The following is a 26,466-nucleotide window of genomic DNA, read 5'->3' as shown; positions in this document are numbered from 1 at the left end:
TGAATCTTAGTGCTCAAATATATATTTCTTGTGTGAATTTATATATAGTAAGTCACATAAGATCGTGATCGGTCTTACTCAAAGCTAATAAAAGATATCGCCCTAAATCTATCATGAATCCATAGAGGGCACCTTTGTCCTTGATGCACTATCAAGGAAGATTCAGTTGTCATTGAACTTTCTTAAGAGAATCACATTAAGCGCCATGAATACCAAATACGCATCACGTTATGAAGCTATGTTCCTCCGCACTCATCCAAAAATGTCACAATTAGCGGCTGCTAAATATATGAAAAAGTCGAAATCATTCGTACAGAAGTGGGTGCAGCGATATAATGTGGCAAAAAATATCGACGATTTACCGGAACGTGGCTCGATATGCAAAGTGGACAAAAAAGACGATAAAAAAATAGTGAATCTGTTTTCGCGGAATCCTGGCTTAACACTGCGTCAAGGACAAGCAAAATTAAAGTATAAAGGTTTAGATATATCGTATGAAACTATTCGAAATCTATCTCAAGGCTAATAACATGAAATGGTGCAACACCATACTGGTCGACCACGCTCTTACTTGATTTACTGTATATACATTCTGATTCTGCATATTGCACGCCAAAATGCTTTTCTAGACTTAAAAATGATATGATATTAAAATACATTCATAAGCAGAATCAGGATAGTAATATATTTATTAAATTGTACAAGCAATTTAATAATTTTTTTGCTAATAAGTATCTTTTAACAGGAATATAAATTGATATATGATTTATATGTTGATGAAATCTAAAAACTGCAAATAATTTATTGCGAAAAAAGGACTGTCTCGTTTGAAGATTCTTGTCCCTTTTGACTATAAATATGGACTGCGTTTGGAATATCTCGGATTTATAATCTGTCCTTGTTTAACATTAAAAAAATATGGCATCGGAGGCATCCGAGCGACGTTTCCAAACTACAGTAGCCAACTTCAGTGTCGTCAAGCTGGAAAATTAGGCTCCGTCCCAAAGTAATTTTCTACGGAAGTAGTGGGGAGCTTTGACTATAGTCAAAGCATGTTTACAGTGTGCAACGGTATATAACCATTGTCAGCAATGGTATATAAAAAATTCTGAATCTGTTTTTAACATCGAAAAATATTTATTATTATCTTTATATAAAGTATTTAGGCTATACTAAATTTATTGAAAAATGTATTGTTTTATAAAATGTATTGTTTTATAAATGGGTGCAAATCATCGACGAGTGTCCAGAAGCAGAAGAGTCCGATTTTATTGCAAAAAAGCATAGAAGTCCTTTGGATTTTTAAGATTTTTGAGGAATGACACGTGTAAAGTTGCATCGATTGTCGAGAAATTAATTAATATACATATATATCAATAATGATGAAATCAAACATAAAAAAGCATTCCTAAAAATTATGCGAGACGATGCGAAATTTAGACATGACCGCACTATTTAAAAATTTTGATGACGTAAAAGATGCAGATTTCATCGAAAATCATAAATACGAATTAATAAAATTAATCACAGATTATTACTTACGAACAAAAATATCGTACTTCAAAAAATGCACTATTCTTCAACACCAAAGATTATCAGTCAGGTATACATTAAATAAAATAATTTTATTTAAAGAACAATAATATGTATATTTTATATTTTATACTTTTATATTTCATTTGTTAAAGGCTTCAGAAGAAGTTTATAACGTTACTGCTTTCAAAGATAATCACGAAAAATTATTTATTATTATCTTTTATTAAATACTTTTCTCATATACCCTGGCGGAAAAATTTCTATGCCACAGAAGGCCAAAAACTATTCCTAAATATGCGGTTTGGAACAAGGAAGTAGTTTGGCGTAGATTCTACTTCTTTGCCAAAGTAAGCCAATTCATGCCTTTCAATGCCAAATTATGGCAAACTACGTCAGAAAATACGCCTAATTATGCCCGAAAGTACGTTTAATTACGCTAAAAACTATGCCTAAGTACGCAAATGAGCCATAGAAGTAGTTTAACGTAGGATTCTACTCCTATGCTAAAGATTTATGCCTCCTACGCGAAACTATATCCTAAACATAGTTTTGGGTACATTTACACTATACTGTTTAAAAAAACATGATAATATCTTGAATCATTTGGCATGAATTCAAGATGCCATCACGTTACTGGCATGATGGAATTCCATCATAGCATTAATATTAAAGCCTAACTTTGAGGCTCACTTCACATGCGAAATACTGCGCTCCATTATATACTTTCTCGGATGATTTTTATTTACGAGTTTATGCATCTTCGCCGTGGCTTTCTGTCGGCGAAGATGCATAATACTCATGAGTAAAAGTAATTCCGCATAAAATAGCATAGAATGGCTTACTTTGTTACAAACGGAAAAATTAAAAAGTAAGTATTGTACTTTGGCATAGTTTGGCATAAAAATACGCATCTCAGGAAACGATTTTTTCGTGTAACCGCATAGCTTGGATAATAGGTATAGTTATTTCTGTGTTCAATTATTCGATTGTAGAGTGTAATTCTGTGTAAAAAGACGTAGAATGACATACCTTTTCCAAATACTTACGAAAAAATGAAAATCAGTTTAGAGGAGTTTGGCATAGAAACGCATAATTTAGGATGTAATGATCATTTTAGTTGTGCATACTTTGGCGCACTTTCTGTGCCTAACTAGGTCTAAGTACGCCATTTTACATGTTTCAAGTGAAAATGCGTAATTTGTTGTTGTTATTTCTGTCAGACTGTAGAGTGTAATTCCGCATAAAAAATGTAGAATAGCATACTTTCTCCAAATATTACGAAAGAATAAAAATTAGTTTGGCATAGTAGTTCGACATAGAAACGCGTAGTTCAAGAAGTAATGATTATTAGTTGCGCGTACTTTGGCGTACTTTCTGTGCCTAACTAGGTCTAAATACGTCATTTTATATTTTTCAAGTAAAAACGCATAATTTGTCGGACACCTTGCATAATGCTAATGCCGGCGGTACTGTACCTTCAAGCCTTGTAATTAAAAAAGTACTTAATGAAAAATAACTTTATTACAGTGTTTTGAGAAACTCTCTATCAACTATTAGATTCTGGAATCAATAATATATTCCATTAAAAATATGTTCGATGTGATCTTGACTTTAATGACGCCACTCAAGGTTAAATCAATGATATCTTTTTATGTCCCCCGCCGAACCATACAACTTTTTGTTTAAAACATTTTTCTTTATCCATAACTTTCAAGACATCTTATTAATGTATTATTTAAAATGGGATACCTGTATACTATTAATACTGAAAATCTATAGCGTAATGTGAATTACAGATCTCCTAATATCTATAATTTACGTTCAGGGCTGAGCAAAATACATCATCAAAGTATTTGAAATATAAAATGCAAAATATTGGCAATTTTAGTATAAATTAAAAAATTATAATGCCTATGAGAGTTGAATGTTTGTATATATATATTAATTTTTTCAATTAATATGTAATGACAATAAACGGTTCGATCCTATTATGGATCGTTCTTAATATAATAATATTCAATATAATTAAAATCTTTTATATGTCATACGATTATAATTTGAACTTTAAAAAAAAATCAAATTGCTGTTTATATAAACAGTGATAACCAGGGTCCTATGTTTATATTAGGTGTTGGAATTAATTCGTAGCGTTTTTTAATGAAAGAATGTTATTTATTTCACATGAGCATTAAAAAATACATTAATGAAAGTACTTCCCATCACTTGTAAAACGCTACGAATTAATTCCAACACCTAATATAAACATAGAACTCCGGTTGATGGATTGCATAAATATGATACGCGTGATGACGTTCCGCCAGGCGTTCCATATTTTTTTCATCACCCGCCGCCCACCGCCACCGCCTGACACCCGCCGCTCGCCGCTAGGTCTGGATTGGGATGGCGAGCTACCGAGAAAATTCGACGAGCCGGTTCAAACAGGGCCACATGGGCCTATGGGTCTAAGGCCCACCGCACAGCTTTTCCGCGTTACGTTGCGTTAAGTACTGACTGAAACTTAAATTCATACTTAATCTTAAGTTTTATTCAACTGATAAAAAATACAATGTAGCATTATTTTATGTTACGTTAATTACATTTTTTGTCTATTAAAGTTTAAAATTATTTGCGAATCTAAATTTCGGTCAATAGTGAACAGTGGGACACAGAAGTCGCACAACAGTAGCAATGATAGGAGGAATTTGCGGCGACGTTGCGACAACGGGATACAGAAATTGCGCAGCTTCAAAAAAAAAACTGCGAGAGATTCCTGCAAACCAGCTAAATCTCTCTAATAATGTTTTCAATAATAATCTACCCTCTCGCGTCGATGGTCATTCCGTTGTTATCGCGAATGACATTATGCATGCCAATCCTGTCGCGAATATCGTCAATTTCCCAGATTTCGTCGTAAGCGTTGTCAATCGCACGAATCTTGTCGCGAACGCTGCCAACTTAATTAATGATGTAAATATCGCCGGTTGCGAACAAATATCGTGAATTGTCGTGCATTCAGTCGAGAGTGTCGATCGTTTAGATTCGCCTGCGCTGCTTCGCGGGGGGGGGGGGGGCATGCACAAAACTGAAACCAGACATTTACGACAGAAGTGCGTCCTTGCGCGAGTTTTTCGCGCAATTCCATCGCCTGCGCGAACCGTTGGAAAGAAGAAACAAAGACCGCTGTAGTCTTGGTATCATGTTTGCGAGGCAAAGTGCGTGGAGTTTTAGAAAGCATGCAAAATTTAAAGAACTTACAATTCGAAGAGTTAAAGTCGAAATTGGAGATGCGTTTCGGAGAGACGCATTCGTTACAAAACTATTATTCGCAATTTACTAATAAAAAACAGAAATTCGGAAAAAATATCGCTTCTTTGGGTTCTAACATAGAAAGGTTATCATAGTTAGTATATCCAGAGTGTCCCGATTTGGTTCGCGATAAAATCGCATACCACAATTTGTTTCCGCTCTTTCCGACGAATTCGTAAAAAGGGTTCTCCAAATGAAGGACATAATGTCGTTAAAGATAGCAATCGAAAGAGAGAAAGCAATTAAATTGATTCAAGAAAATAATTTTCAACATACAAAAGAAAATAATTTAAATTATGAAAGAAAAACAAGGAAAAGATTTTATTAAAAAAGAAAAGAATTAAACTGAAGAAAAAAATGGAGAAAGAAAAGGGAATAAATCTAATGGAAATAAATTTAAAAGATTTCCAAAGAATAAAAATTTTGAGGAGAATAGAAATAATAAAGAATGTTGGGAATGTGAAAAAGAAGGGCATTTCCGTTCTGAATGTCCTGACAAAGAGGGAAACAAGGAATAGTCGAACTTTACGGGGAAGACTCGACTGAAATAAAATAATTCCCGAAAAATATTTATCATTTGAATGACTTATGCTTTGGTGACATTAAAGATAAGCCATGTATTTGTTATGATAATTGTTGTGCTAATCAATATTCTTTCAGAAAATATTCTTATTCTACTAAAAGTAAACAATATTTTAATAACCGATGTATTAATTTTTGTCCTTATAACTGTTATATTAACCAATGTTCTTTCAGGAAAAATAGAATTAAGAATAACGTGAAAGATTTTTATTATGAACGCAAAGTTAATGATAAATCCTGTCTTCTTAGAATTGATATGGGCTCCGATATTTCAATTATAAATAGTAATTTTGTTGATCGTGTAAACCGAAAATTATAATTGACAATAGTAATGTTAAATATCCCACGGGGAAACAAGTTCCAATCAGATACAAAACTATAGTAAAAGTTTGACTTGCAAAATACTGTGTTGAAATATCAATGTAATAGTCGAAATAAATGATAATTGTATTTTGGGTGACAATTTTCTTAAATTACTTAATTTACAAAATATTTTTGATTGCAATTTTTCTCGGATCAATTTCTGATATTGACACTGATTTCAAATACGCTCGCGTAGAAAGTATTGCGGTTGCTGGAGTTCCATCGAATTTGGTGACGCTTTTTGAGGAGAACTCGCGCTGTTTGGGGAATCTCGAAAAAGAAAAACTGTCAATTTTCTGAATGAATTTTATCATGATGTTATTGCGGGAAACTGTAAATTTGGGGAACATGTTATTAATGTGAAAGATTCTTCTCTCATCAAGCAAGTACCTCGTCGTATCCCTTTGCAAATGAGAAAAAGAGGTGGATAAAATTAATTGTGAAAATGGAAAGACAAGGGATAATTAAGGAATCCATCAGTCCATGGACCTCGCCAGTGGTAGTTAAAAAAAAGGACGTTGCAGAGTTCACGTTCGCACGGCACATAATGCGGTTTCGGACGGAGAGGAGGGGCTTCAATGAAGTCATTTTTTCGCCTCACAGCCAGTCCAGCGGGCTCATCAACGAACGCGCTTCAATCGTGCGGCTCTACATTATTTTTTTTTTTAAGAAGACTGCCTCTCCTGTGGTTTTTGAACCGAGGTTTTTTCGCAGGACAGAGGACGAATGCCGAGGCAGAGATTGGGGGTAGAGATACCACGGTTAAATCAAAATAAATTTCCTTACCTTTCCTTTCTGAAGAAGGAAGTATCAAGAACACAAGGCTTCAAGAGAAGAGGCAAGAGGATCTCTTCATGAAAACGAGGGGATACTCAAGCGGGTTCTGCTTGGGAGGTTTAGCTACCCTCTGAGGAGGAACTGAAGAGGGGTCCTGTTCGGAAGGAAAGAAGACTCAGGAAGCCTCAAAAATAGATTGGAAGATCGGGCCCTAGAAGGATCAGAGCTCTGAAAAGCTGCTGCAGTAGGAAACAAGAAACTGATCGGGAGCCCAGAATTCCTTAAGGAGGCCAACGTTCTTGGAAGAACCATAATTGTCGGGACAACAATTTAAGGGAAGGAGAGCAGTGTTACGCCCGTGCCGTGCCAACACCGTAGATCGCCACTTGTGAAGTCCTGAAAGTCGCCAACCACATGGCTCTGTTATTAACAAGATCGATAGATTTGGACACTCGAATGTGTTTCTCGATCCGCTTTTTCTCTCATCAATCGTGTGCTCTGAGCGTGTGTGTGTGTGTGTGTGTGTGTGTGTGTGTGTGTGTGTGTGTGTGTGTGTGTGTGTCCTGTGTTCATTTCATAATAAACTCTTCTTGTTCTTTTTAAAATGTTAAATTCTATTCAAAATGTTACATCCGAGCGTCCGGCTTGCGGAGACGGTCTCGCGTACATGCACTTCCGCCCGCAGAAATGAACACGGATATTATAAAAAGAACAAGAAGAGTTTATTATCACATTTATGTGATTAAGTGAAGGTGGAAGTGAAAGTGATGATTTTTGTAATTTTTTAGAAAAAATTTTGTCGACTTTTTTCCCTAGGATATTTATAACTTAACTAGGATATTAACTATGAGCAATAAATTAAGGGATTTAATACGCTATGAGTATCCCGTCGAAGGAGTAAGCAGTTTTTTCTTTTTTTACATTATAAAAACGAACGTGGTTTATAATTCAAAACGTATGAAAAGAAGAGCATAAAAAAATCACCGCACAAGTTATAGTTTGTGATATTTAATTATCATTACATTAATAAAACCATAGACGTTTCGACCACAATCTGGCCATCCTCAGTAAATTCACAATATTCTTAAAACGCAGAATTACATACAGCTGACATTATGATATAATTATGTATTATATAAATGTGTTCTTTCATATAGGAAGGTGTCTCGTACAATAATATATCGTACTTCCCATGAAAGAACACATTTATATGTAATTATATCATACGACGTTTGAATTTAAGCTGTCAAGCTGAATCAGTGATCAAGCTGCAGCTAAGGAATGAATTGGGGATACAGTAATCATCCCCTTGATAAGTTCATTATAAATAATAAATAGATTATTTTCTAATTCACTTTTTATAATACTTTTTTTAAGTTCACTTTGTAATCCATTTTTCAGGGTGTATCTCATTATAATATAAAAATTAAATATCCGTGCAGACAGACGGCGGGATCGAGAGGAACGAATGGATATATGGGAGGAATCCGATTTCAATTTGGCGGAATTTCTATTTAGTCTCTAGCCATATGAGCTCGATCCGGAGCCTGAGGATTGGAATTGTAAGTATCATAAATTTATATGTAAATTTCTCTTCTTATATATTATATATTGCATGTTAATGTAATGTTTTTTGTTTTACAGAAACGATGGCTCTTAAATATTATTTAAAAAAAATTTTTTTTTGATTTTTTAAATTAAATTTTTTTTATGAGTACATATAGATTCAAATAAATATACTTTTTTAAAAAATAAATATACTTTGTTCTTAACATATTGTACTTTACTAAATAAACATGCTTTTTCCATATTAAGCGTTCACTCTATATAAATCATTAAATAAAAAAAACGTATAATGAATGTTTTTGCGCGCGAGAAGAAGATACAACGGCAACGACAACGTGGCGGAAAAGATGACGATATTTAAGGGGAAGAGAGATACTAAGTATACACGGTAAGTGTATGTGAGCTCGCATGGCGCGGCGGTGGGGCGACGACGGCGACAGCGGCGGACGTGTAATTCATCGATCGGGATTCTATGTTTACATAAACAGTGATAACTGGGGTCCTATGTTCATGTAAACAGCGATGCCGCCGTTCGAGGACTTTCCGCACTGTCCTCTCCCCGCGTCCCGCACCCTTCTCAGAGGATCAATTAGGTTGATGCGTATGAAATGTCGGATTTTTAAATGAATATATAAAACTGCATATCTTTTTTCAAAAGCTGTTTATTTAATCAAAATATGCTCTATTTGTTTCAATATACTTTTCCCAACGAGATTTTAATGCATAGATGCCTGTCTTAAAGAAATTCTGATCTTTAGAATCAATAAACTCTGATATGGAATTTTTCAGACTGTCTTCATTTTCATACTGTTTAGCCCCTAAAAACTGTTCTAAATGTTTAAAAAAATGAAAGTCGGTTGGCGAAAGATCCGATGAATAAGCTGGGTGCTGCAAAATTTCATATTTTAATTCATTTAATTTCGCAATTGTTTTGTACGACGTATGCGGTCGAGCGTTGTCGTGGAGAAGTATTGGGCCATGCCGATTAACAAGTGATGGGCGTATAATTTTCAATTTTTCATGCATTTCATTAATGTACTGGCAGTAGTACTTTTCGGCTGTAATTGTCTCCCCAGTTCGAAAAAATGAGTAATGAATTACTCCAGTCACATTCCACCAAACTGTTATTAAAATTTTCCGTGAATGAAGTGATGGCCTTGGAGTATGAGCACAAGCCTTATTCCTATCAAGCTACCGAGCACCTTTTTCTATTGTCGTAAAGAACCCATTTTTCATCACAAGTAATAATCCGATCGAAAAATGGCTCTCGATGAAATCGGATTAGTAATGATGAGCATACGTTCAATCGATCCAGCTTATTTCGCTCGGTTAGTTCGTGCCATTTATCCATTTATCCATTTTTTTCACCTTGCCAATTTCAGAAAGGTGTCGCAATATCAAAGTTGTATGGTCAACTTTCATTCTGGTAGCAAGTTCCCTTGTAGATACAGTTGGATTCGTTTCCACCAATGCTTTCAGAGCATCATTTTTCACAGACGTTTTGGGTCTTCCACGCGGTTCATTTTGTAGGGAAAAATCACCAGACCGAAATTTTTCAAACCAAGGCTGCACTTTTCGATCGTTAACAGTATTCTCCCCAAATGCCTGGTTTATATGTGTGCAGCTTTTGCAGCATTATTACCAAGTTTATACTCATATAAAAAAATTACATGAATATCGGTTGAATTCATATCTTTACGAAATTCAAAACAAATAACAAAATGGAACACTTTTGAGAAAATCTTTGTTGAAATGTGACTCTGGCAATGGACAATACGACTATAAATGAGGTTATGCCAAAAACAAAAGCGAAAACAGGCCATAACGAAAACAGGCAGACAAACGTTCATATGTAAAGAAAATCCGACATTTCATATGCACCAACCTAATATGTTAGAACCGGCCTATTATACTTACTGTCATTCAATATTTTGTGTAAGTATGCCCCTAAATTATGTAATGGCCTACCAAGAGAAGAAATTATGATCCTTAAAGGATTTCCTGTTTTATGTATTTTAGGATGTCCGTAAGAACGAGATAAAATTGGATTCAAAGAATTTAATTTTTTGTATTCAGCCTCATTAATAAATTCATGCTTCCATCTCGTTAACATCTTCTTTGTCTTTAATATAATACTATTAACTGGATTATGTTTAACAATTATACATGTGTCAAAATCTGAAAGTATTAATTCCATTTTTTCTACGCATTCTGTTTTATTTACCATAGTATTGCCCTTATCCACATATGTGAAAAGCACTTGTGGATTATTCTTTATGAATAATTTAGTTATTGTTAGATAAGATAATATGATTTTTTCTACATTGGTTGTATTAGATTGGAATGTTATAATTTATTTAATATGGGGGTTATGTTATCTTTAAACTTTTTTACCTCATTAAATAATAAATAGATTATTTTCTAATTCACTTTTTGTAATACTTTTTTTAAGTTCACTTTATAATCCATTTTCAGAGTGTATCTCGTTATAATATAAAAATTAAAGGGTTCATGAATCAATATTTTTAATTTTTTTACAAGGCAAGTTATTGAATATATTTTTTGTTAGTATGCACAATTTATGGTTCAACAATCTTTGATAATCAAAGACATCTGATATTTCGAATTTAAGACTTGTGTTCTTTTGTCTATTTATTAGGTGTTGGAATTAATTCGTAGCGTTTTACAAGTGATGGGAAGTACTTTCATTAATGTATTTTTTAATGCTCATGTGAAATAAATAACATTCTTTCATTAAAAACGCTACGAATTAATTCCAACACCTAATATATTAAGCAAATTCACTAGAATATTCATAATTTAATTGATCATTATTTAGTGAATTGATTATTTAGTCATTATTTAGTAATTGAATTGATCATTATTTGTTCACTTTTGTAATTTCCAAGATACGCAATCGATTCCTACTGAAAACTAAATAAATCCAAAAATATTAAATAAACCCCAAAATATTATAAGATTTATTTATAAAAAGTTCATAATTCTTATGTGTGTTGAGATTTTCTATCTACAATCTACATTCAAAAGATGTGCATTTTTAAGTTAAGCTAATCGCAAATACGAATTAGCAAACTTCCCATGCAGCACAGAATTTGCAGCAATATCGTTGCAAAATTTACAATATTGTTGTAACACGCAATATTTTTGCAATGTTGTTGGGGCAGTGTTACTGCAACTTTTGTGCAACTTTGTGTTATAGGAGTTCACACTTTTTCCATTATAATATTACAATTGCTATATCTATAATGTTGCAGCGATATTACAACGCAATCTGTAATGTTGCAACGTTTCTGCAATGATGCTGCAAGTTTTTGTGCTGTATGAGCAATTTCAAAAATTTTCTGTTTTAAAAAGAAATTCTTTGCTTAAAAAAAAAAGGTAATTATTTAGAATACGGTTCCTTCCTTAGAATCTTAACAAAAATGTACTTATTCTATTAGACCTGTCGTGCGACAGGTTAATTTTACCCTACTAATGACTAATCATTGCGATAGTAATCCTGCTCAATACGAGAGGAACTAGGTTCGAATATTTGGTTCACGCACTCGGTCGAGTGATCGGTGGTGCAAAGCTAGCATCCGTGGAATTATGCCTGAACGCCTCTAAGGCCGTATCCCTCTCTAGTCTCTGGCAATGATATCTAGGAGTTTCGTGAGTTGAAAGGCTCAACACAATGTGATATTACTAGACAGCCGGTCCACGGACCGATACGATGGCACGGCGTCTAACGATCGAACATGAATTTCGGAATAATAGAATACGATTCTCTTCTTAGATTCCTAATAAAAATATATCTATTCGGCGCGATTTCACTCAAAACGAAAAAATCTGACAAAAAACTGGCCTCGTGAATCGAGTTATTAAGTGTTAAAATCATGGTGGAAGGAATAACATGGTGTGTGCAGTTGGACAGTGTCTTTTTTTAAATCTCTTCTCTCTCTGTCTATGGATGTTTATGAGGTTCAAGGGTTACTGTGAAACGCGAAATATAGGGCGATATTCATAGTCCGTTCTTATTTTAAAATTGTCTTAAATATAATGGCCGGTATTCAGAACGCGCTTACAACGATGTTAGTGTGTTAACATGCTATAATTTACGCATACTATAAAATTTTAGAAATAAAAGTGCGCTATTGTCGATAAAAGCGCATTCTGAATACGGGTCAATATCTTAAGACGCTAATAGTCCTCGGATTAACTTATGATCTCTTATGATTGTACAGTCTTAAATGTAAGAATCGATGAATACCGGCCTGTTTCGCGTCGTGAAATTGGTACTGAATCTTTCCTTGCACGAGGAAAGATTCACTACTATGTTTAGCGTTTCACAGTTGATAACTTCTTCTTTATAAACAGTTCTAGACAGAGAGGGCAGAGATTTAGAAAGAGATACTACACACACCATGTTATCCTTTCCACCATGATTGAAATTCGAAATTTTAGAGATTAAAATATGTATCATCTCGACTCGATACAGCTCTATATATACGTCCTCCTTACATAAATTCACTGCTTTAAAAACACAAATTCACTGCTTTACAAACATAAATTCACTGCTTTAAAAACATAAATTCACTGCTTTAAAACACAAATTCATTGCATTAAAAATTCACTGTTTTAAGCACATAAATTTTTTGCATTAACAGTGAATTTGTGTTTTTAAAGCAGTAAATTAGTATTTATAAAACAGTGAATTTATGTTTTTAAAACAGTCAACTGTATTTGTAAAGTAGCGAATTTGTGTTTATAAAGTGAATTTGCGTTTTAAAGCAAAGAATTTGTGTTTTAAAGCAGAAAATTTGTTTTTAAAGCAGAGAATTTGTGTAATCTTCTATGCCAATACCTTAGCAGACCATTGTTATTTTTAGTTACCTTCTCAATTATATCAAAGTCTGTGAAACCTGCAACTTTGTTACGCATCTCTGCGTCACTTATCAGACTTAAAGCAATACATCTACTCTGGCCGAGCGATCTCCGAAGACTAACTGAAATTATAAAATTTCTACTATTTATTATATTGAAATAATTCTTTTTAATTCTACATTTTCGTACTTACTTACTTTTATACTATCTGAAACTCAGTAAACGTATATTTAATAAAAAATAAAGGGATACCTAGAATGCCGAAAACTTACAAGCTGATCACGTGTGGGTCCCAAATACCCTCTTTGAACTTTCATGCGTTATTCTCGATGTGAGAAAAAAAACCTTTGCAGGCTTATTATATCTATGGACAGTTCAAGTTTTTTTTCAGCTTCAAACCGAGTCTTTAAATTATATTATAAAAAAGTTACAATAATGTAAAAAAATCGCAGGGACATGTTGGACTTATTAATGGTCTACTGGGGTTAATGTGACAGATTTCCTAACATGAATATCTGTCAACTTTAACAATTAATATCTCGATTTTCTCGAAACAGAACAACACTTTTTTGTCAGATTCGTTCATTTCGTGCAAAAATGCATCGAATGAGTCTAATTTTATCAAAATTGGAGGTGAAGCCCCTAACTCAACAATTACCGAAAGTTTTAATCGTCGTTATTCGTTAAAAAGTTATTAACAAACATGTTTAAAAAATAACGTCCTATTTCTGTTACATATAGTATTAAGAACTACACCATATCCTCTTCTGCTTACGTAAGGACTTTCCACGCGAAACGAGATCTATCCCAGTGTGTTGCCGCGGTTCAAAAAATAATTTCACTAAATACCTGCTTCAAAATTCACAAAAAGATCCCAAAATTCATCAAATGCGTGAAATGACTAAAAACAATGAGAAGAGATAAAACAAGGTGAACATATTTTTGCAATCCCTGTTGACAGTACGATTGATCTTCAATAAATAAATACTATCGTTTGCAATTTATATACAAATATATTCACTCTTACATTACACAATTACATCAATAAAAGCCGATTGTTATGTGACATATATTATTGTAAATGTCACGCCATGCGATTTATAAGAAAGGTGGGCCAACAATATACATTTTTTATCACATATACACATACGCACACGCACAAGATAGTGAATTTTATCGAAATAAGCGCAAGAGCAACGAGACAGACAGCCGCGCTCAGCGCCCCACGTAGCACAATACAATCAATCTGCAGCGACTATGTATACGATTGGTCGCGACTAGCTACGAAAACGGTTATATAGCTTCGAGACCTTCCTCGCCTCGCGTTCAGAAGTAAGTGAGCCACCGAAACGATCTCATAAGAAATCAGTATTTTTCTGTAGCCAAGTCTACAGAGCGAGCGATACGAAGTCGAGTCTTCATCTAAAGACTGAGATCTTGTCTGAATATCTTTGTACTAATGTTTTATACTAATAAATAACGTTGGAAGATATTTGGATTACCATTTACTACACAACGTCTGGTGTGAGGTCGTTCGCAAAGAGAAAGCGAACGACATTTGGACGATCGAGATCCTGCCAAACAACCACGTGCGGATAAGATTCACGCGACAATCGAAGCCGGATGGATGATTTAAACCGAGAATGCAAACAAAGCGGGTCAGATCACAAGGCGAGATACAGGCTAACAGCGAATACAACATATATGCATATTTATCTAATATTCGTTCAAGTAAACTCCTTCCTTCCTTTCTCTTTTCTCGCATTATTTCCGATCATGGCCGATAGAATCAAGCTACTTGTTCAAAAGCGAACGTCATTGAAGTCGCAGATCACTAGTTTATCGAAAAGGAACGGTACGATAAGTCCGCTTTAAGGTTACGTATGACTCGTATTACCGAGTTTTATCATGCGTATGAAGAATTTAATGACGAACTCATACTACTAGAACGACAACCTACTCATACTACTAGAACGATAAGGATGAATTTACCAATGTCCAAGAAAGGTTTTATTCACTTGCAGGCAAAATCGACGAGTTATTGAATACGATCGTGTCTGACAATAGCATCGTTGTCTCGAATGGCGCCGCGAGCGGCACCTCTTCCCCCATCGATGCGAGCGCCGCGACTGTCGCGAAGCGAAGAATATAACTACCCGAAATATCGCTACCGAATTTCGACTAGCGTTACGAAAATTGGCTATCCTTAAAAAATGCATTCATCGCGATGATAGATACTCGATCAGAGTTATCTGAGGTGGAAAAATTTACAATCAGCTTTGACAGGCGAAGCGGCCAATAAAATAAAAATTTTAACGGTCAAAGGAACAAATTATCGCAAGGGATTTGTTGAAGCGCGCGTATGAAGTGAAACGAGTCTTGATTTCGCGACATTTGTCTTTGCTTATCAATTTGCCGATTCTAGAAAAAGAAACGACTGACGGCTCGCCGACGACGCGCAACAATATGTCGTATCATTGAACGCGCTGGGAGTTGACGTAAGTTCAGACATACTTGTTGATATATTAGAAAGTAAACTACCAAAAAATACCGCGGAAAAATGGGAAGAAACGCTTAAAAGACGAATTCCCAAAAATCGATGAATTATATGAATCTGCATCGAACCGCGATTCACGTGTCCAAACGTGTTCAAATGAAACGTTCAAATGGGATGACGAGAAATTTTTGTCTCCCGCTGAAAGAGTACGAGCACCCAATAAGATCTTTATGGTTAACCTAACGAATAACTGCGCAACGTATAAAAACAAATTATATTCACTGTTTAAATGCGACACATTCAAACGATTAGACATTCCCAAACATATCAAGATCATGAAAAACGCGAAACTATGCTATAATTGCCTATGTTCACACAAAAGCAAATAATATATAATCATTTTTGACAAATAGTGCAGTTTGTGTAGTTGCAAACCTTGCACTATTTGTCAAAAACGACTATATACTATTACATCTTAACAAACATTCACCTGCACTAATGAAGACCAATGCGATAGAATCGGCATCAGAAAAAATCGCATGACTAATAAAGAAAGGTGGGGATAGCGCGACGTATCTAGCAATGATCTTTCCTATATTCACGCCACAATTGATGACGACTGCAATGATATTTGTGCACGATAGTGAACACAATCTAGTTAAATTGTCTAGTTAATCAGTCGAGCTTTGCTGAATACGTACGCTACCGTTAATTCATCTCCGAAAGATTGGCTAAATATTTACAACTCCCTACCGTGACGTGTACATTACCAATCGGTACGATCAATTCTATGAGTACGATGATAAAGCATTCTTCGTGTCATCATTCGATCGATACATAACAATATCTGCAAGGAATTAACGTGGTTATCGATTTCGACGATATCAGACTTAGTGCTGTCCGACCTTTTTCCGCGAAACTCCGTCAAAATACCGCATAACGTTAAATTAGCTGACCCCGAATTTTATTTACTACATCAGGTAGACATACTAATTGGCGCGAAGACAACTTTGTCTCTCCTTTTATCTGGTCAGATCAATCTATCTAGAGGGGACTACGACTTACACTTATAAAAAACGAGCCTGGATCGTCCGAGGCGAAGCAGATCACCGAGCTGTCCTAGGAATGTAGTATGTATATTAGCTGGTTTAGAGCGTCAGATTACTAAATTTTGAACTATCGAGGAAATAACGACGGACATTTCGAAATTTATTGAGAACCTCAATTGCGAAGCGCATTTCTCAAAAAACATTACGCGCGATAAACATGGACGCTATGTGATGTGATTGTCCTTTAAGGATCACAGTTAGGTGAATCGCGGATTGCCACTCTTAAACGTTTATACTCACTGGAACGCAAGCGCAATTCAAATTCAGATTTAAAGATAGCTTACTTACAAGTTATTCAAGAAGTTTATTAAGAATATTTAAATTTAAAGCAAATGACTCTGATTGATAATGGCTGACGAAAGGTATTACATGCCACATCACGCAGCAACCAAACCATCGGGCAACATAACCAAAGTTCGAGTGGTATTCGACGCGTCGACGAAAACTAACTAAATAATTTATCCTTAAACGATGTAGGACTCACTATTCAAGATCCATTATTCGCCCATCTCCGATTCTGCGAATACAAATATGTTCTATCCGCAGATATAGAAAAGATGTATCGACAAGTGTCCTTGCATGAAAACGATGCGTGTACCAACGCATCCTTTGGCGTCAAGACAATCAAATCAAAATGTTTCAGCTTAATACACTCACATTTGGCGTATCTTCCTCCCCCTATCTTGTCATACGCACAATACAACAACTGACAGATGACGAACGCGACAAATAATAAAATATCCCAAAGCTTCCGTGATCCTCAAAAGACATTTATACGTGAACGATTTATTGACAGACTCAAACACTATCGAGGAAGCGCGTACGTTGCGGAAGGAAGTAACGGCAATACTTTTGCGGGGCGGATTTAATAGTCGCTAGTGGGCGTCGAACAAAAAACGAATCATCAATGATTTAGATTTCGATGCCATAAATATCAATCTCGTACTTGACAAAAATGGTCCTTTGAAGATGTTAGGTATATCACGGCGCGCCCGTGATGACGTATTATGTTATTCAGTATGATAGTATTAATTAATCGGAGAAGATCACAAAACGAACTATTATTTCTGAAATTGCAAAAATCTTTGACTCTCTGGGTATTCTAGGTCCCGTCATATTATAAGCCAAATTAATAATGCAGGATTTATGGCAACACAAACTTGATTGGGACGACATCATTCCTCCCACTATATACACCGCATGGACCGAGTTCACAACACAATTAAACTCAATTAATGAATTAATAATCGAACGCTGGGTAATGTTTCCCAGTTTTACTGACGTTCAAATTTACGGTTTTTGCGATGCGAGTATCAAAGGCTATGACGCTTGTCTATACACTCGATCAACCAACAAACATAATAATGCCGTCATCTATGCCGTCATAATGCCGTCTTCTATGTGCCAAATAGCACCATTAAAGATCATAACTATCCCTCGATTGGAACTGTGCGGCGCGCTTTTATTGATCAAGTTGTATCGCGAGGTACGCGACGTGATAGAATTATTAAATAGATAGTATTATGGAGCGATTCAACGCTGCTTGATTGAGAACGCTGCTCCATTTCTTAAAAACATACATATCATATCGCGCAAATTCAAGAGATAACGGATATCCAAATGTGACGACACATCTAGAGATAATCCAGCCGACGCGCTCTCCAGGGGTCAATTAGACGCTTTCCTAAACAATCAAATCTGATTTACGGGATCGTCGTGGTTAACAAGGGAAAAAAACAAATGGTCTACAAGAATGACGGAATTAAATGAGATATCCGAGCGCCGGAAAAACACCTGTTTAGAGATAACGGTCGACGATTGTAATATCCTCCGAAAATACTCGTCTTATTCAAAATTGAGACGAGTCATAACATTATACCTGCGTTTTTGGCCAACGAACACGTATCGAGGAGAACTATAAAGGAATTTGACGAAGCTGAGATCAGAATAATAAAGATCAAGCAGGCTTCTCGCTTTTCACAAGAACTAAAGAGGCTTGCGGCTAAACAACCTATAAATAAAAGTAATATTGCTGCGTTGAATCTTTTCATCGAAAATGGTTTAATCCGCGTCGGCGGCCGCCTTAGAAGATCAAAATTAGCCTTTAAACAGAAACATCCCATTCTACTCTCAAATCATCACTTTTTGACAGACTTTATTATTAAAGAAACCCATGAACAACATTACTATGCTGATATTTAAATGACCTTATATGCCATCAGACAAAGATTCTGGATTCTTGATGGCAGAAATCAAACGCGTAAAATAGTGCAATCATGAGTACATTGTTCCCGATTCGACTTCGGTACAATTAATTATAAAATAGGTGATTTATCAACCACCCGAGTACATAACGCGTTCCCTTTTGATAACACCGGAATAGATTTCTGCGGACCATTCTATATTAAAAAAAAGAAATACAGAAATCGGAATCAAATCAAGATTTACATGTGCGTGTTTGTATGTATGGCTGTAAAGGCCGTACATTTAGAGATCGTGAGCGATATGACAATCGACGGATTTCTCGTGGCAACGTTTCATAGCCAGGCAGGGTATTCCAATACATATTTACACGGACAACGAGACTAATTTTTGCGGAGTCAATAATCAATTAAAAGAACTTTATGTTCTTTTTAACTCCGACAGGCACAAAAATATAACAAATCGGTTCGCTATCGAACATCATATCAAATGGTATTTCATACCTCCTAACGCTCCACATTTTGGGAATCCACAGTAAAGTTATTCAAACATCACTTTAAGCGCGTAATCAGTGAATTTTGTTTACATTTGAAGAATTAAACACCTTTATCATAGAAATCGAAGGTATACTAAATTCTATTTCATCTTTATCGACCGATTCCAACGATTTTTTAGCCCTAACACCCGCTCATTGTTTGATCGGTTGACCATTGATTAATCTATCGGAGTCTGATGTCTCGTCTGTCCCAGCAAATAGTGTCTCTGGCAGCACACCTACAAAGTCCAAGATTTCTGGGCACGTTGGAGTCTCTGGAGAATATCTCAATGAGCTTCAAGTTCATAAGTGGAATCAATCGTTCTCATCAAGGAGAAAAGTTTACCATGCCTGCAGTGAGCCCTGGGAGTCGGGATACTCATCCCGGTGAAGATGGAGTCGAATGAACCGTCACCGTTAAAATGAATGCGGGATTATTAAAGCGATCGGTGAAACAATCTATGTCCACTTCCAATTAAATAACGCACGCACGCACGCACGCACGCGCACATATATATACAAGTCTTAAAAATATTATATATTTAGAAAATCTAAATACATATACATACACACATATATATATGTATATATATATATATATATATATATATTGTATATAAAATTTAAATACATATATTAATAACATATAATAAAGCATGTAGAAAACTATACAAATTTTATTTAAGACATCTTTTCAAGTTTTTATATATTTTACTGTCCGACGACAATTACTTACGCATATACATAAGCATGGATTATGTATATACGAGCGTTAATAATTAATTCTCGAAAATGATATGTTGTAATATAACTTTATTATATATGGTTAATTCATAAAAAAATAATCTTTAATTTTGTAAAAAAAAATTTGAAAATTTAAGAAAATTATGGATAGTGGGAATATTTTGTCAAACAAAAAAATAAATAAAACTTCTTTTTATCTATAACTTTGAAGTACTTTAGAAATTACGACTTTTGTTTAAAAAATTTTTTATACTTCCGACTATCTTTTATACTTCCGATGATATTCGCCTTGAAAGAAATATATTTTTTTAGAGGTATTTCACCCCTTAAATATGAGTTAGCGTACGTATAAAAAAATACATGTCTCTTAGAATTTCGTGTTTAACAACATATCTCATGGAAAATCAAATCGGTTCCAGATAGTTGTGAACCTTCCCTTGTAAATAAAATGCGATACACATACACACACACACACACACACACACACACACACACACACACTCACACGCACACACTCACACGCGCACACACGCACACGCACACACGCACACACATACACGCACGCACGCACACGTACGCACACGCACACACGCGCGTACACACGCACACACACGCACGCACGCACGCACACAACTTCATTAGCTTAGAAAATTTTTGTAATTAATATTAAGTATAAACGATTATGATTGTAATGGAACTTAGTTTAATTTTTTTTTAAATAAATGTAAGTTTTTATATTTTAAATGAAGATCCTTCTAGCTTCCATTTATTTTTAAATCACCACTCGTATCCCGTTCCCTTTAATATCTGAAATCGCACGAGGTCCAGTCCCGGATCAAAAGGATTAAGTTCCTTGACCCAAAAAAGTTGGACCGACGTTCGCACTGTCCATCGGAGATCATAGCGTCCTTTTGGGACGTTGACCCATATTCCGGGACCGAAAAGGTGCGTACGACAGGTTATTCGCCTCTGTGCATACACCTGTGTCATTGAGTCTAAACGTCCGTCATTGTCTCCATTCTCCCTCATTGTCTCCGTCATTGTCTCCCTGACCAAATTTTCAAGAGTTTGTAACATTGATATTCTCGCTGTTCCAGTCCGCGGAAAAAGAGATGCACCTAAGAAGTCATTTGCTCCGAATAAGAATTTCCACAAAATAAAAAACACAAAATTTAAAATAGAGGAGCTAAAATCTCCCAACATCCACGTCATTAGTTCTGGATAGAGCTCTTCCCTAAGAGGGAAGAACCGATATTTATCAAGCAGTCATATTGTAGCTGTTATTTTGAATTTTGATATTATCTTTATCATTTTATTTTATATCGCTAACAAGAACCCCAAAAAATGAATCTACTGCAAAATATCCAAATTTTCGCTAATTTACTAAGTAATGACGGCTATTTTGATCTGCCATATTGAATTTGCAAAATCTGACTTCAGATTCGGAATCAGTGAATCAAGAAACTAAAAGGATTAAGTATACTTTTAAGATGTCGTAAATCAATCCGAGAACTGTATTAGTATCTTAAGATATTATTTAAGACGTTTTAAAATAAGAACGGATTATGAATACCCGCCGCCCTATGATTCGCGTTTTACAGTTAGTAGCCCTTGAATCCTATTGACGACGCGGAGCAAAAGTAAGCATGGTTTGGCTGAGCTGCACACACCATGTAATCCTTCCACCATGATATCCATTCTAGTCTATCCTACTTCTTCCTCCCTTGTTTAGGGGCGTCCTATTTTTCACGCGAAGTGAAGTTAACCCCACTTCCTCCTCTGCTTAGGAAAAAGTCTGTCACTCCTTGGCAGGTGGGGTAGACTTCGCTTTGAATAAAGTCGATCGACCCTGAATAGGGGAAGAGATGAGACGGATTTTGCTTTGAAAAGTTAAACGCCCTTAGGAAGAAGAAATGAAGTAGACCTCGCTTCGAATGAAAAGTTACAAAATCATAAATTTTCTACTTTAAAAACAAATTCTCTGTTTGAAAAAGAAAATTTTTATTTTTAAAACAGAAAATTTGTTTTAAAGTAGAGAATTTGTGTTTTATAAATATATTAATTTCGCTACTATATTTTTCAACAATAATTTTTTAAATAACTTTTTAACGAATAATGACCGATTGGTTAAGACTATCTGAAGGTTACTCAGGTTCATGATCTTATCATAAGCATATATCAAAATGAAGGAGGCTCCTCACATTATTTTTACCTGGAAATAAATAGATAGTAAAAAATTGATACGTTACACATTTTTTTACTTTGCCCAGTTAATTATCACTGTTAGAGTCACAATAAAAATTTTTATCAAAATTGCAAGAAAAAAACATCAAAATTCGAAAAAGGCTTTATTGTAAATAATTATCGTTTTTTTCTAATTGTTGTAACTTTTTGTATCGATCGAATGATAAAAATGCATTGTTTAAAAATATAAATGCAATAAACGTTCAATTTATGTAAAAAAAATGTCATGTTCGGCTTATTTAATAACTACACTTTTTGAACAGCCGACACTTGAATTGTTTTTTTTTCCTTTTTAGTTTGAAATGTCAACTTTAAGATTTTGACGTATTTTTTCTTTAAACATTTTTGTTTTAGAATTTTGCATTTTTAAAAAAGTTCATTTTTTTCATTTTGTTGACTATAATTATGACATTTATATACAATTTTTGAAAAATCTTTGTACACCTTTATAAATATTTTCTAAAAATATTAAAATATATGCAAGAATCACTTAATAATTTTTATGTACTTAAAAATAATAAAAATTAATTCAGGATATGAAAGACTCATCATATGTAGTAAAGCACAGTAAAAGTATCAAAAACCATCATGTACTTATATTAAAAGTTAAAACAATAGAAAAAGAGAAAAAAGTAGAGGTAGGAAGTGAGGGAGGAAATGAGAGGGGAGGGAGAGGGAGAGGGCAGAGAGAGAGAGAGAGAGAGAGAGAGAGACAGAGAAGGAAATGAAAGGAATGTAACATCATAACCAATGCCACGTTAAACGCAATGCAACACATTGATAACATCATTCTCAGAGCTATGTCTCGATCGAGATGCATGACTATGTTGATGATTACGAAGGAATTCATCTCCCGGAACAGTTGATAATAATGGCCCTGTGAGTGAGACAGCTCCACTTACTTAGACGCCAGATCAGAATATCGTGAGTCGTGATGCGACGTGCTCTGGTGGGCATCGGGGATCCTTTCGCGCTCTCCGTATCCCATCGCCGGTCCGTCATAACTCTCGACGTATGCCGCGGGATTATGTCTGTGGGACATGTGCTTCTTGTCGTGGACACTGTAATCAAAAGTCTTTTTAAGATCGTTGCCTAAAGCCTACGATGACGATGAATCGCTCATTCATGCGAGTTAGAGACGCGTGTTGCGTATGCTAATAAGCTTGATTTATTCATTAAGAATCTCCGGTTCAGCGTTTCCCAATCCGTTCTAGATCCCGGAAAATCATTCCTCCTTATTTCTGAAATTTGAAGATTTCACACGACCTGTATTCGTGTACCTTCACGCTCTACATGAATAGCTTGAGAAACGCTCTTTGGGAAACACTTCTCCGAATAGCGTGTATTTAACAGTGTAACCTGTCCGCGAGCTCACATAATGATGAATCTATACGATGCCCAGTAGATTGCAGTATCATCATAAATTATCGTTTTATACGACGAATGATATGAATAGAATTAAATTGATGCGAGGTTGAATTAGATGTGAGATACGGTACATTGGGTAAAATTTGTTAGATCAAGAATCTATATGTTAATTCATTTCAATTTGCTCCAATTTACTCTGTTAATTGAAGATTTAATAGGAATACTTATGTATAAACCTTTCTCTTCGTATTTAATCACTATACGAGCTCGCGTTTTGAGCTACACACTTCTACAGTTAAAGACCGTTTTTTTAAACGGTCATGACTGGTGCTGCACGCTTAATCTAAAAGCCGTAATCTATCCGCATACGTATAATCTTTCTAGCGAAGCTTCTAAGCAGAAGCTATCATGTGCACAGCAATAACACTGGTCGACAAAAATTTAATTTTGTTTTTGGCCATAAAGTAAACGAGGTTTCTAATAGATTTTGATGCACTGATTACGAATCTGATCCCGAAAATGTCACATCAAGTTTTTGAGATATTCTAATCTAAAGGTGCAAAGAATGAGGTTTTTCATTTTCAACGACTTAAAAAATGCTTAACAATTTTTTTTCAGCATCCATGCGGGTCAGTGAACAGTAAAGTGTCATTCTTATCTTGGTTTTTTTCATAATTTCTCATAAAATCTCTCATAATTTCTCATATACATAATTTGTAAGAAATTATGTGAAATTATGAGACATTTCTCAGATTTTCTCACATTTTTTCCCAACAACAATTAATAAAAAATATTATAATTTCTCATAGCAATCCGATAAGAAATATGAGAAATTTTTCAGATTTTCTATTATTTTCAGAAATTTTTTCCATCATAAATATTTATAAATATTTAAAAAATGTAATGAAAAAAAATGACTTTTTTATGTTTTGTTATCATTCATAAAATTTCTCCTTTCAGATATGACGTATGTTTTCATATTTTCTCATACTTCATTTTTCATATTTTATCATACATCTGAAAACAATTTTTCTCATATTCATCTTCTATTCATCTCCTTCATATTCATAAATACTCATAAAATACAATTTAATTGTATGTCATGAGTATTTATGTGTATTTATGAGTATGAGAAAGCGCACCATCTACAATTAAATATGACATTTTTTTCTGAGACATTTTAGAATTTCTCAAAAATTATGAGAAATTATGAGAAAAAATGTTTTCAGATTCCATACAGCACCGGTTATTGCGGAAAGTTTTCAGAAAGGTTTCCTTTTCACATTTCATGTGCAACAATTCTGAAATGATTCTGTAATATGTTCTGTAAAATGTTGCAACATAAAGGATTCTGTAATATGTCACATGAAATGTTTTAACAGAAGTGTTTCTAAAATTTATCATATGCAATAAATTGAAAAACATATTTAAACAGAACAAAAAAATCATCATGATGTTAAAATCCAAAATGTTACTAAAAATCATCTTTTTGGTCAATAACGATTCAGTTTAACGCCATTTTAATGTTATTATGATTTGTTCTACTTTAAGGATGTATTAGACGTACAGTTCCTGCAAAAAAAATTAAAAATTTGGAAGTATATGTTTAATATTTACACTTCAAATAAAGTATATGCATATGAAAATTGTGTGAATAAGATTTTGTTTAATAACAAATTTTTGTAGTTCATTAATTTTATTTGTCCGGAAAAAAATATTATTTATAAATGGATATATTTTATATACAATTATATATAAAAATATGTCAATTTACAATATATATATATATATATAAAATGTCAATTTTTTATATAATTACGTATAATATATTTTATGTATTATATATTTTCCTCGAATGTTATTATTTTTATTGTTAAAAATTAAAATTTAAAAAATAATAAAAAGTTACATTTTTCTTTTAAAATATTTTAAATATTCAAAATAATTTATGCAAAGTTTTCATTGCGATTTATTGATTAGTTACAAAGATATAAAACAAATAAATATTTTATTTATTTAATACACAGGTCTAAACAGATCACAAACTCTTAATAAATTTTAAGTACTTCAGAAATGATATTTAAATATATCAAAATGGCCAACGAATCTTGAATCCTTAAAAACCGGGAAAAAAACCAAGAATTTCACTGCCCGTCAATGATTCGAAGAGTCCTATAGTAACTCTAACTTATTGGTCTAATATATTGATCACAAAATAATTTGATTTAATGTTGAAAAACTTCTGTTATTGATTTTCTTAATCCTGTAAATAAATCAAATCGATAAGTCAGGGCTACTGCAGTACCTTTCGAATTATCGATAGGTGTACCGACATTCTTTCCGTTCGCCGCTGCCTAGTCGTTTGACGCGCCGCGTTTCATTTGTTAAAACAAGTGATGAACAAATTCAAGTATTCTATCAGACATCTCTGCTTCTACAATCAATCAGATGTCCGAAAAATTTGGAACTCTTCTTAGGATGACGTAAGTGATTTTTAGTGCAACAGTTGCAATGAAAAATATAAAATGAATTTTCTACGCCGTGTATAGAAGTCTTCTATTTTTAATAATTATTATCTGTGATTTTTCAGTGAAGAATCATGCCTAAGGTTAAGCCAAGCATTACAAATTATCAACCATCCTATGAGCTTATTTATCCATGGATTGGTCCGCATCCTAAAATTAGTACCAATGCATTATGTATTTCAGTGCTCGGAATTAGTTGCCCATTTCGAGCAGATTCCTGAGACGACC

The 26,466-nt window shown here is 34.3% G+C and overlaps 1 protein-coding gene and 1 long non-coding RNA gene across 10 annotated transcripts in view; one reads left to right on the top strand and one right to left on the bottom strand.

Annotated features, from left to right (window-relative positions):
- The window catches only part of LOC147908900 (uncharacterized), a 32,532-nt gene extending 23,591 nt beyond the window's left edge, over positions 1-8,941 (top strand). The window contains exons 2-3 of the long non-coding RNA XR_015545739.1: positions 8,007-8,126; positions 8,209-8,941. This is a non-coding gene — a long non-coding RNA (uncharacterized LOC147908900). The remainder of the gene's footprint in view (positions 1-8,006; positions 8,127-8,208) is intronic.
- Positions 1-26,466, bottom strand: part of LOC105144004 (prominin-like protein) — a 331,794-nt gene that overhangs the window by 4,802 nt on the left and 300,526 nt on the right. For 8 of the 9 annotated variants that reach the window (XR_015545735.1, XR_015545734.1, XR_015545736.1 and 5 more), the window contains one exon: positions 23,248-23,406. Coding sequence is in view for 6 of the 9 variants with exons in the window: in XM_011052632.2 (XP_011050934.1) it covers positions 23,248-23,406 (159 nt within the window). In the remaining 3 variants the exon portion in view is untranslated. Of the gene's footprint in view, positions 1-23,236; positions 23,407-26,466 lie in introns of those variants that run through there. The other variant, XM_087408040.1, reaches the window with a different exon arrangement.

The sequence above is a fragment of the Acromyrmex echinatior genome, chromosome 7 (assembly GCF_024713525.1).
Source record: "Acromyrmex echinatior isolate Ae372 chromosome 7, ASM2471352v2, whole genome shotgun sequence".
NCBI classification, from domain to species: domain Eukaryota; kingdom Metazoa; phylum Arthropoda; class Insecta; order Hymenoptera; family Formicidae; genus Acromyrmex; species Acromyrmex echinatior.
Note: the sequence above shows the minus strand (reverse complement) of the source record. Positions and strands in the feature narration are given on the sequence as shown.